At 33.1% G+C, this 13587-nt stretch overlaps 1 protein-coding gene and 1 long non-coding RNA gene across 2 annotated transcripts; both read left to right on the plus strand.

Annotated features, from left to right (window-relative positions):
- The first annotated feature begins 4042 nt into the window (after positions 1–4042).
- Positions 4043–4932, plus strand: LOC132054649 (stigma-specific STIG1-like protein 3). The gene has a single exon (XM_059446625.1). It carries the CDS (start codon positions 4202–4204, stop codon positions 4667–4669), a length of 468 nt encoding a protein of 155 aa, XP_059302608.1. The 5' UTR covers positions 4043–4201; the 3' UTR covers positions 4670–4932.
- Positions 4933–7955: 3023 nt separating this feature from the next.
- On the plus strand, positions 7956–13426 carry LOC132052595 (uncharacterized). The gene is made up of 3 exons (XR_009414007.1): positions 7956–8710; positions 8861–9043; positions 12720–13426. It is a non-coding gene; the product is annotated as an uncharacterized LOC132052595 (long non-coding RNA).
- The last annotated feature ends 161 nt before the right edge of the window (positions 13427–13587 follow it).

Here is a 13587-nt window from a genome sequence, read left to right on the forward strand (position 1 = left end):
TGTAAATGAATTTATCCAAAACAAAAAATTTCACCATGCCATTAGATCCAGAAAAGGTGAAGTTTGACTTTGGATTTTTTTTTTTTTTTGAAACAGTGCTAGAAAGCGTCTACGTACATAGAGTGGAGTAGGTATACACATGAACATGTTGTAACATCTTTTTTGTGTCCATGTTATAACATGTACACAATCTGGTTCAGTTCCTTCCTTCATGGAGAGGTCAAAATTATTAAAAGAATATTGACATTGTTTTCTTGTTGTGCCCCTACGAAACTTATTTTGGATTAATAACCCGAGTACCAACTAATTAAGAGATCAAAAAATAGAAAACTGTTTCTTTTTAGTGCAGTAAAAGAGTGCAGGGAAATAGTACAATTTTTCTAGATATGTTTAGTTATCATGTATATTTTGAGAAAAGAAAATAAGCTAAAGGACACGACGTTATGAGCGTGGCCATACTAATGATGAACATGAGTATGAATATTATAACTATATAGAAGCATGGGTTTGGACCCATGCTTCGTCGTCCGTTGCATTATTTAAAAAAAAAAAAGAGTGTGGGCCTCATGCTAAACACAACCAATATTTAAAAAAAAAAAAAAAGTGGAACCACCATCTCCAAACTCACGGAAAAAAAAATGGACCCCATATTAACAAAATCAAGCAATATAAAAAAAAAGTGAATTCCATATTAAAAAAAACAAACAATGTCAAAAAAAAAAAAGTGCATCCCATATTAAAAAATCAAACAATACTCATGTAATTTCTAAAATATCTCATTAAATCAATAATGATGGATTCATTGCCATCGTATTAACCCATTAGTTGAAATTATTGTATCGTAAGATACTTGAAATACTTATATATTAAAATAAGATAGAATTTAATTACTTTTCATTTTTTTCCTTACTCTAATAAATGTGAAAAGAGATTAATGTCATAAAAAGAAAAAATAATATCAAATGGCGATCAAATAATTAATAAGGTAAATTAGTGAAATTATAATTCTAATTGACGTTTCCTTAAAAAACCGTGCAAAAGACAACATGACAAGTAAAATGAGTTAAACCAAAAATATTTACCAAAAATTAAAAAATAGTAGTTCTTCATTTAAATAGAAAATCAAATTTATACTTTGTTTCATTTTAAACATGTAAAATTAATATAATAATTAAATTAGAATTATCCAAATCAAATTTTGATAAAAAATAATAGGTATTGTTTAGGCCCAATCTACATACATTAACAATAGAATATTTTACACCTTTAAATTAATCGAATTAAAATTCAAAGTATCAATTGATGCTTAAATATTGCTATTGTTTTATCTCGAAAGATTAGTTTCCTTTTAAATAACTCTTCTCTTTTAAAAAGTATTAATAAATTTTTGCTAACTTTGTATTCATAGCAAACACTAATATAATAAAGCTTTGGATACGGAACACAAACTACAATGTTATATTAATCGTGTTTTGAACATAATATATATATATATATATATATATATATATATATATATATATATATATATATGTATGTATTACTACTACTATATAGAAGAGCCGGTTTATAAGCAAGATCGTCGTCCATCCTTTGAGTTTTTTTATTTAAGGGCAAAAAAAAAATCCTTTGTGATCCCACCCACTTTTATTGAACCAAAAAAATGACATTTTATACTTTATATTACGAAAAAGTAGATAGAAATACTTTATTATATTTCTATTTTTCTACTATATAGAAGTATTGGTTTACCCATGCTTCGTCGTCAGTCACTCTTAAAAATAAAAATAATTAAAAAAAGGTGGACCCCATACTAAAAACGCCAAACAATATTTTTTTTTAAAAAGTGGGCCCCACCCTCTCGAAACTCATGAAAAAAAGTTTGGACCCCATATTAAAAAAACAAGCAATCTGAAATCTAATCTAAATATTTAATTGCTGTATTTGCTATTCCGCCATGTCATTTATTTGTTATGTTTACTAAAATAAATATACTTAAAATATTTACATTTTAAAATAAGATAGAATTTAATTATTTTTTCATTTTTATTCTTACTCTAATAAATGTGAAAAGAGATTAATATCAAATGGAGATCAAATAATGAATAAGGTAAATTAGTCAAATTATAATTCTAATTCACGTTTCCTTAAAGAATCATGCAAAAGACAACATGACAAGTAAAATGAGAAAACGAAATATTTATTAAAAAATAAAAATTGCATTTCTTCGTTTAAATAGAAAATCAATTTCTATTTTTTTTTTTAAACATGTAAAATTAATTTAATAATTTGAATTAGAGTTATCCAAATGAAAATTTGATAAAAAAATAATAAGTATTTTACACCTTTAAATTAATCGAATTAAAATTGAAAGTATCAAGTGATGCTTAAATATTGCTATTGTTTTATCTCAAAAATGGAAAATAGTTTTCTTTTAAACATCTTCTCTTTTAAAAAGTATTAATAAATTTTCGTAGCAAACACGAATATAATAAAGTTTTAGATACGGAGCACAAACTACAATGTTATATTAATAGTGTTTTGAACATATTATATATATATATCCATAAAAACAGTACAAACTTCTGTATGTTTATTATCAATAAATATATATATATATATATATATATATATATATATATATCGTGTCTATGTATGTTTATTATCAATATAAACTACACTATGTTCAAAAAAAGATTAATATAACATTATAGTTTATATATATATATATATATATAAATATATATTATCACTATCCAAACACAAGGACAGACACTTTATGTCCAGTGTTGGTATACTAACGATGAATATGCCATCTAGTATATAAAGACCGTGTAACTTGAAATAGACGAACATCCAAATTGGGATAGTGCGTATACTGTATATACTAGAACTAGAATATCGCCAAAAAAAAAAAAAAAAAAGATTTTGAAATCTTCTTCTTCAAATTTCGAATAAGGAAACTTGTCCATGTTCATCTTTGTTGAATTTAGTGACTTGTTTTTTCAATCGATATTTGCTTCTTCAACTTTAACATTTTTCTCTTGAAAGCTTTGAAAGTTGTGATATTTTTGGAAAAGAGTTAAAAATGTCCTTGAACTATTGAAAGTACAGCAATTATACCTTCCATTTGTTTTTGGCACAAAATATCTTTACCACTAGTAAGATTTTCTTTTGCATAGTTCTTAAAGTCGAAATTAATTATCCATATATCCCATCATAATTAATTCAACTAATTTGAACCTGAACCAGTTGTTTGTATTCATCAGAATTTTTATTGAAAAATAAATATTTAACTACACACGTTTATAGTTTAATTTGAACATGCGTTATTTAAATCGAGCCAAACTTTAGTGTGGTCTGCATCCAAGTTCCAAGACTCAAAATGAAGCTATACTCAACGTAACACGAGTCAAGTTCCAAGAACCACTTTTTACTTTTAAGTTTTAAGCCACACTCGGGGGGATGGAATGCCATCTATGTTTCTTTTCAACATTGTTACCCTTCGATCTAGTTTATATATTCTGAAAAAAATTATTAATAATCAAATAATGTATTAGTAGTATTATCTTGCTTCATACAATAGCCGAGACACAATACACTTCCTTTACTTTTCAACCACCCATTAAGCCGATGTCAAAATAAAAGAAAAGGTTAACATCACTCGTCAATCATACATAACGAGTAAAATTTCTTCTATGCCACTTTATAAACATTTCAAGCAAACCTCAAGTCCACGCAAAAGTGGTGCTTTCGAATTAAAGACAACATCATGGCCTAATTAAACCTATTTTTACTTGAAGTTACTGACACATGCATACCCTAATATATTTTCCACAATAATTAGCTTCAAGTCGGCCATTTAACAAGCAAAGATATGCAATTGTTACTTATCAATTGGTACTAATTCATTTTCTTTCGTAAGTCAACCTATTTTTGCTTCTTATTCACATTCCTCCCTTTCTTTCAAAAGTCAACTCCCTAATATCCCACCCTATATAAAGTATATAAATCTCCCTTCTTATATTCACAAAACAAAACAAAAAAAATCTCTCCTGTTTCTCATTTTCCCTCTCCTTCCCCTCCTTCTAGTCAAGAACGAAAACCAAGATCAATTTCACGTATACTATTAACATTTCCAATCCTTTTAATCGATATTCCACATACCATTAATATTTATCGATCTATTTCACGTTCAAAAATGATGAAAGTGATCAAACTCATGGTTGTTCTCGCCATTACAATGGCCCTTACCATCTCTCTACTCACCATGCAAAAATCGAACAACCCTAAAAATTCAAGATTTCAGGAGGATGGGAAACTTTCAAACACAGCTCCCGTGGAAGTGCCCCAAGTGAAGAGGATGAAAGTAAGCCGTTTTCTTGCTGAGCAAGTAAAAAACCCTAGGGCAGCCGATCACTGCCACAAAGATAACGAAATATGCCACGTGTTGGAAGGCCGAAACTCGACATGCTGCAACAACAAGTGCATGGATTTAGGGTACGATAATCACAACTGTGGTGCCTGCAAGAAAAAGTGTCGTTTCACAGAGACTTGTTGCAGAGGGGAATGTGTGAATTTGTCTTTTGACAAGAGGCATTGTGGATACTGCAACAATAGGTGCATGATAGGAGGATATTGTTTCTATGGCATGTGTGATTATGCCTAAGATTGATGAAGAAAAGCTTATAAGGTTTGTCAATTTATATAGAAATATTCATTTCACCAATAAAAACCATATTTAATTTTGTGGTTTAATTGCTCCTAAGAAAGACGAGGTTTATACTTGTATGATATGTCCTCGAGGATTTATCCGAGGTATACTGTAACAATTTTATACAGATTCTTCATTAAGAGTGTATATTGATAAGTAATTTTTGTTAACAATTTGTTGCAAGAGGAATATGCTCATGAACTTGTTGCGATTGGAAATCTGTGTTTTAATTCCCAATTTTCAGTGTATTGTATGTATTTTATTTTAAGACTTTAATTCGTTTTGGTACTAGCAGCCGCAGGGGCTGAAGTAGTCTTCTGGTTACGGAGAATGAAATATCTTAAAAATAGAACCCATTAAAATAGGCTTCTCGGCACTGGGCAATAATTGGTCCTTGCATGCTTGGGTTTTAACACTATATAATTAAGCTGCTAATACAATTACTTATGCAAAAACCTTAACGAATTCCTCCATATTACTTAAATCAGATTTGATTCACCCTACTTAGTAGAAATGTGTGAAGCACGTATATATAATCGTATTTCCAGATTAACTTTTATTTAGAACCCAAAAAGAAAAGGAATGGAATTGTACTCAACCTATCATAAAGTTCTTCCAATAATTTATACTTTTAGATGCGTTAATAGATTACTCAATTGAAAAAAGTCCATTCAATTTTTGTATTTTCTTTTTCGTTGTAACGATACCAATTATTTGCTGAACAATGACAGCTTAATGCCTTAGATCATACCCCAGGGCCCAGACATGTGAATATCCTGCAAAATATTCCTTGTTAAGCAACCAGTAGTCCAAGTTCTCAATTTTTTATTTATTTATTCATCTGATATCCAGAATTTACTAATTCGAATCAGACTTGTTAAAGTGAGAATCTCTTTCTATATGAAATTTCTTTATTCTCAAGACAGTGCGTATTTAGATATTAAAGAAGGTTATTCAGAAAAAGAAAGAGGGGACAAATTCTTCTTTTCCCAACTAACTATTGACTTGTTGATAATTTATCACTTCCAAAAGGGCATTCAAAAAGTCGATAACTTATCTTTGTTGCATGTAAATTGTATAGGCCATTCAAAAAGTCGACAACTTGTATTTGTTGCATGTGCATTGTTTTAGGTTAATTGTAATGACTTCTACGTACAGTATATAATAGTAATTCAAAAGGTGTCGGTTATAGTTTTGAATATTATATCTATGCCCCTGCCCACCTCGCTGAGAAGTTATCACTTTAATCTATGTTGGCCTTTCACTTTGCCCAATCAAATCAAAAGAATCAAATCGCTTTTGATCTCACCCAATAGAGTTTTGGTGCCACTGGCTAAAATTTGGCCTCAGTAAAAAGAATGATGCAACAATAACCATTTCACCAACATCTGGAGTAAAATCTTGATGGATTGCTAGGATTTTTTATTTAATATTGGGCAAGATTTGCCTTAACAATAAGTTATAGTGATGTCAGGTTTTGTATCTGAATTTCTGGCAATTCGTCAAGATTTTCATGACTTGTTATGTAGAAATTTCAACACTTTTTTGCTTCAAACTTGATCCAAATTCTCCCATATTAACTACAAATAATTCCAAGTTTGATATTCAGATTTCTAAAATCAATCCCAATAATTCTCAATTGTTAGATTCGACTCAAACCTTAAAAAATTAACAGACCCACTTTGTCTTCCTTCTACAAACAAGCTCAATAAAACCCAACAACATATAATGGTGTTAATTGTTCAAGTTTCTTCGACCAAAATCAATGGAAAAGCTAAAACTCATATAAAGATTTAATTTTTTTTAATTTTATTCGACAAACTTCAATATTGTCCGAGCAAAACTAAATCATTAAATTTATTATTGAAAGTTTTTGGATCTCAAAATTTTGAAGGTCTTATTAAAACAAAGGATTTACTAGCATTCCAAGAGCTACCCATGAACAAAACTTTCCAATTGTACTGCACGCGGTCTAAGTTTCTAGTGTACCCTCTCTTTTCACTTTTACTTGTCCACTATCGACTTTGTACACTCCTTAAGAGATAATAAATGAAGTGCTTAATTTACCATGATACTGCTAAGAGTGACAAGTAAAAGTGAACATCTATTTTTAAAATAGTGGACAAGTAAAAGTGAATGAAGGGAATACTTCTTTTTCTATTTCGCTTATAGAATGATTAGAATGATTATGTTATTAGCTTGTCAATTACTCCCTCCGTTCATCACGTTATTCTTGTCCAAAGATTCCAAAAATAGATTTTCACTTTTACTTGTCACTTTTAGCATATCAAGAAAAGACAAACTTTTTTTTTCTTATTTTACCCTTAACATTAATTACTCATTTTCAAATCATTCTCCAAGTCCAATGAGACTATATACCAATTAATATGGGTATTATAGTAAAATAAATACTTTATTTATTAATTCTTAAGGGACATGCAAAGTCAAAAACAGATAAGTAAAAGTGAACGGAGGGAGTATATACTTTATACATGAATGCATTTTGTATTTTGATTTTGGCTTATACATTTTTCAGATTATTTAAGTACATTAATAAAGTTACTCTAAATGTTGATAACGTACGAAGCAATGTAGAATTAAAAATTTGTCATGCCTTTCAGATTCTTCACATAAAAGGTAGGTTAGTGATGTTAGCTTTGTTTTAAAGTATTATTTTTGAATTCTAATTGTGATTCGACTCAAAAAGTTTGGGTTCCAAATTGGAGCGGGAAAAATGAAAACTTGTGTTGGCAGCGAAGGGGAAGGGCCAATTGTATTTTATGAGGCTCGTTTAACCTATAGCCTGTTTGGCTAAATTTATTTTCCTTCAAAAGTGCTTATTTTTTTCAATAAGTGTTTAGTTTGGTAAAGTTTTTTGGGAGAAAATAAGTATTTTGGGGGAGTAGCAGAAGTAGTTTTTCAGGAGCTAAAAAAAATATAGTTTTTGCCCAAAAACACTTTTGAGAGAAATACATTTAGAAGCACTTTTTATACTAATTAGAAGGTTGGCCAAACAGGCTATCGATCACACTGGAAAATATATACTTGGGGTTTAAAAAAAAAAGTTGTAATTGAGGATGAATTGTATCATTCCTTCTCTTTAATAGAGAAAAAGTCTCTTTGCTCTTGCCTAAAGAATTAAGCATCTTAACTGAATCTCGTTAAACTTTTGTATCTTTTTCTTCTTCTCTACTTTCTTTTTGTATGATTGCATTAATGTGAGAATTAAGTGATGAACAGATGAAAATTGGGAAATTTCTGTGTATTCATTTCTCTGTAATTACATGTCTTTATACATACTACCAAGGACTACTGCGCAAATGGCTAGGGACTGAAAATTAATTGCTAATTTCTATGTAACTAACTCTAACTATTTTTCCTACAGCTCATCTATTATAGAAAATTCTTATTACAATGCAGTAGATATTATTTACACACTGTTGGGTCAGCTGAGGAACCAGGCCTGGTTCTGCTGAGGAACCAGGCCCAATTCTTTATTTCATCTATGTAGAGGCCCAAACCATTTCATCATTTCTTCAGCCCATAGTTCATTAGTCCATGTATGTTTCTTCAGACAGTGTTGAAGTTAACCTCGTATCAGCCTTCTTCTTGTTCTTCTTCAACATACTTTCTTCTTCATCTTCTTTGCATCTTTCTCGATCATCAATGAAAATAGAGGGCTTTTCTTCAACATCCCCCCTCAAGTTGGGGAGGAGAGTAAGAACACCCAACTTGGTAATGATTTTCCGGTAAGAATCCCCAGAAAGGGGTTTGGTGAATAGATCGGCAATCTGATGATGTGAAGGAACAAAACTCAGAGAAATGAGATCGGAAAGAAACTATTGCCTCACAAAGTGACAGTCGACGTCCACATGCTTGGTTCTTTCGTGAAAGACGGGATTCCGAGATATGTGGATGGCAGCTTGGCTATCCGAATGGATCGAAATGGGAAGAGGTGGTGGTGCTGACAAATCTTCAAGGAGACGAACTAACCAGGTAATTTCTGCAGTTACTCGGCGCATAGATCTGTACTCCGCTTCGGCGAATGAGAGTGAAATCGAAACCTGTTTCTTTGATTTCCAAGAAATGGGAGCACCTCCCAAAGTGATGAAATATCCACTCACAGATCGTCTTGTGTCTTTGCAGAAAGCCCAATCAGCATCGCAGAAGGCCAAAAGATCCATAGATGGTGTTGAAGAGAGGAGGATGCCTTGACTAGGATTAGATCGGAGGTATCTGAGAACTCGAAGAGCGGCTGAAAAATGCAAAAGACTAGGACTTTGCATGAATTGGCTGAGACACAACACAGCATACGACAGATCTGGTCTGGTGTGTGTTAAGTAGTTTAATTTACCTACTAAGTGTCTGTATGCAGTAGGATTTAACATAGGAAGTCCATCAGTAGCCTGCAACTTAGTATATGGATCAAGAGGAGATGAAACAATAGGACCAAAGGTAATCAAATTCCTTTAAAAGATCTTGTGTAAATTGTCTTTGACTGATAATGAAACCTTGATTCTCGCAGATAATCTCCATACCCAGAAAATAATGTATGTCACCCAAATTTTTGACCCTAAACTCAGTGTTGAGAAAATCTGTGGTGTGAAGAATTTCTGATGTGTCATTGCCTGTAAGCAAGATGCCATCCACGTAGACAGCTATAATAGCAATTAAATCACCAGTTGTCTTGAAAAACAGTGGATAGTTATTTAAAGAACTAGTGTAACCTTTGAAACTTAATGCACCTGCAAGCCTGGCATACCACCGCCTTGAGGCTTGCTTTAAACCATAGAGGGATCTTCTTAAAAGACATACATGCCTAGGAGTAGGAGGAATGAGACCTGCTGGGAATCTCATAAAGACCTCTTCCTGCAGTTCACCATGCAAGAAAGCATTGTTGACATCAAGTTAGGAAACATCCACCCTTTCTTGACTGCAACAGCTAATAAACATCTTATGGTGGTCATTTTCACCACTAGTGAAAATGTTTCTGTGTAATCAATCCCTTGTTGTTGAACATCCCCCTTACCACCAATCTAGCTTTTAGTCTCTCAACAGAACCATCTGATTTATGCTTGACCTTGTAAACCCACTTACAAGGAAGTGGTTTCTTTCCAGGAGGCAATTCTAGCACATCCCAAGTATGGTTTAGCTTGAGTGCCTCAATTTTATCTTCCATGGCCTTAGTCCAACCAGGGTGTTGAGCAGCTTCATTGAAACTAGTAGGTTCAGTCACAATAGATAGAGACTGCAGGATATGTTGGTTAGAAATAGATAGGGCAGCAAAAGAGAAAACTGTAGGCTGATTTGGTTGAACAAAACAAGAATTAGTAACATCAGTAAGTAAAATACTGTTGCATATGAAATCCTTCAAATAAGAGGGTGTTTGACTTATCCTGGTAGAATGCCTAGTTGGTTTAACTGGTGGATTTTGTGGAATAGAGACAGGTGTTACAGAAGATGGAGGGCTGAGTGAGTGAGAAGGATATAGACCAGCATCAGGAGAGGATGAGCTAGTATGAGTGGGTGCAGAGAAATCAGAAATAGAAGAAGTAGGATTGTCAGAAGTAGGGCAAGGTGAAATAGGTTGAGTAGGAGAAGAAAAAGGATCTAGTGGTATAGGAGGTTGATCTGCAACTGGTATAGTAGAAGGAAAAAGGTGAGTAGTTGTACTGTGAGTGGATAGCCTAGAAAATGGAAATTGATCCTCACAGAATTTGATATATCTTGACACAAATATTTTTCTGGTTTCCAATTCCAGTACCTTATAAGCTTTCTGATTTTGAGGGTAACCAAGAAACACACATTCCCTTGCTCTAGGTTGAAATTTATCTCTAGGATGAGATAAAGTTGAAATATAGCATAGGCACCCAAAACATCTCAGATCCTGATAACTTGGTGATTTGCCAAAAATAATCTCATAGGGAGTCTTGCCTTGCAAAACTCTAGAGGGCAGTCGGTTGATCAAGTGAGTGGCAGTCAAGATGCACTCACCCCAGTAATGAATAGGTAATCTAGATTGAAAGAACAAACCCCTTGCCACTTCCAACAAATGTTTGTGCTTTCTCTCAACAATTCCATTTTGTTGAGGGGTGGCCACACAAGATCTTTCATGTATTATGCCTGCTGATTGTAAATAAGCTGCTTCTTGAGAGCCTCTTCCAAGCTCTAAAGCATTATCAGACCTAATCCTTTTGACCTGTAATTCAAATTGTCTTTCCACCATTGCCAAGAAATCTTTCAATACTGGAAAGGCATTAGATTTGGTTTTTAAAAGAAAAGTCCAAGTACCCCTGCTATAGTCATCTACTATAGTTAAAAAATAACTATAACCATTGTAAGTAGGCACTTTGAATGGACCCCATGTATCAATGTGAATCAATTCAAATATTCTTTGAGATTTGATGGTACCAATAGGAAAAGGCAATCTACTTTGCCTAGCCTTTGGACAAACATGACAAATATACTTAGAATTTGAAGGAAATTGAAGGAAACTGAGATTTTTCATTACTGAGAAAGGCAAATGCCCCAACCTTACATGCCAAAGACTTACATTAGGTGTTGCATTTGCAGAAAGATGAACAGAGATTGAACTACTATCAGGACTAGAAGCTAAAACTGAACTAGAAACATCATTGGAGTTGACTCCTTTTGGAATTGAAAAGCTTCTCTAATGAGTCCTGACTTTATTTTGATAGGCTTGAGCAGATATAGGCCATCTCCTACCTCACCAAAAACTTGTTTCTTCCTCATTGAAATGTCCTGTAACACACAACCAGTAAGAGTGAATAAGACATGACACTGGAGTTGATTACATAGCCTATGAACTGACATCAAGTTGTACTTAAAATGCGGACATAAAGCACATTATGTAAAGTGAGAGTAGGCAAAACAGAAACATTCCCTATATGAGTGACAATGATCTTGAAAGAGTTAGGTAAACTAACACTTAGAAGAGCAGAGAGAGGAGTTAGAAATAAGAAAGAATTGGAATTAAAACACATGAGTTCTGAAGCACCTGGAAGCACCTGAATCAATGATCCAGGTGCTTGTATTATACACAGAAAAACATGAGCATGAGTACTTTGTAATTATACCAAAGAATAGCATGAGCATTAAGTGTTGTTCCTGAGCTTCCTGATTGGTTTAGTTTCATTTCCTTCAGAATTTGATGCACTATCTCTGAACACTGTTCTTTAATAAACTGCTGGTTGAAATTATTTTGGTTTGAAGCACTATATGCATTAAAATTGTTCTGATTTGTGACTCCATGTGCATTGTCCATTGCATTATTTTCCTCACTTCCCAAAACAGCATTTCCTTGCACTGTAACCTGAGGATTTCCAGAATTTGTGAATTCAAAATCTGCAGAAAATCCTATAATTCTGTAGCAATCATCATACACATGCCCTGTCTTTCCACAATTAGTGCAGCTCACATTAGGATTGTATTTGGTTTTCCTTGGTTTGAATTTCTGAGCTGGTTTTCCAAACTTTGATCCATTATTTCCAAATCTTTGTGGTGTGTATCCTTCTCTGTTCGGTTGAAATCTTTGTGATGTGTATCCTCCTATGTTAGATTGAAATCCTTGTGGTGTGTATCCTCCTCTATTAGACTGAAAACGTGGTCTGTGATTTTCTTTTATTTGTCCTGATGCCATGAATGGTGCAGTTTCATTAGGGATAAATGCATTGGCATGAACTTCCCTTTGATTCTCATCTTGTAATAAAAGAGAATAGGCCAGATCCATGGATGGCAAAGGGTTCATCATCAAGATGGTTCCCCTTGCTTGAGCATAAACATCATTAAGACCCATTAGAAATTGAATGAGTCTTTGATTTTCCAAGGACTTGATTAATTTTGCCTTTCCTTCACATACACATACACAAGTACAACATGTGGTCAGGCTGAGTGAATCCAACTCATCCCACAACCTTTTAAGTTTAGTGAAATAACCTGCAATATCATTATTCCCTTGCACTAATCCTGACAACTCTTTTTGTAGGTGATATAGTTTGGCTCCATCTACTTTGCCAAACCTCTTTTCCAAGCTGTCCCACAATTCCTTTGCTGTTTTTGAATAAATCACACTGTCTCGAATGTCCGGTGATAGTGCATTCAACAACCATTCTATTACCATGTCATTCACACAGCTCCATTGCTCATAATCACTAGCAGTCAGATCTGGTGCTTTGCAAATGCCATTGATGAAACCAAGTTTCTTCTTGGCAGATAATGCTATCAGTATTGATCTTCTCCAACCTGGAAAACCTCTTCCATCGAAAGTTGAGTGAATCAAATTCATACCAGGAGAATCTGATGGGAAGTGATAAGGATGACTTGCATCAATGGTGGTGACTTCAGTTGCAGTGTTCCCTATGTTTCTGGTTTAAGGAGTTTTGTCACCCATTTTCCCTTTAGAACTGCAAGATATTGATAGTGATTTTGATTTGAAAAAGTTATATAAACTTCAGATCGAGCTACTGTTCTGATACCATGTGAGAATTAAGTGATGAATAGATGAAAATTGAGAAATTTCTGTGTATTCATTTCTTTGTAATTACATGTCTTTATACATACTACTAAGGACTATTGTGCAAATAGCTAGGGACTGAAAATTAATTGCTAATTTCTATGTAACTAACTCTAACTATTTTTCCTACAGCTTATCTATTCTACAAAATTCTTATTACAATGCAAAGAGATATTATTTACACACTGTTGGGTCAGCTGAGGAGCCAGGACTGGGTCTCCTGAGGAACCAAGCCCAATTCTTTATTTCATCCATGTAGAGGCCCAAACCATTTCATCATTTCTTCAGCCCATAGTTTACTAGTCCATGTATGTTTCTCTCGCATGCTGTTGAAGTTAAC

This window comes from Lycium ferocissimum, chromosome 4 (assembly GCF_029784015.1).
Source record: "Lycium ferocissimum isolate CSIRO_LF1 chromosome 4, AGI_CSIRO_Lferr_CH_V1, whole genome shotgun sequence".
Taxonomy (NCBI): domain Eukaryota; kingdom Viridiplantae; phylum Streptophyta; class Magnoliopsida; order Solanales; family Solanaceae; genus Lycium; species Lycium ferocissimum.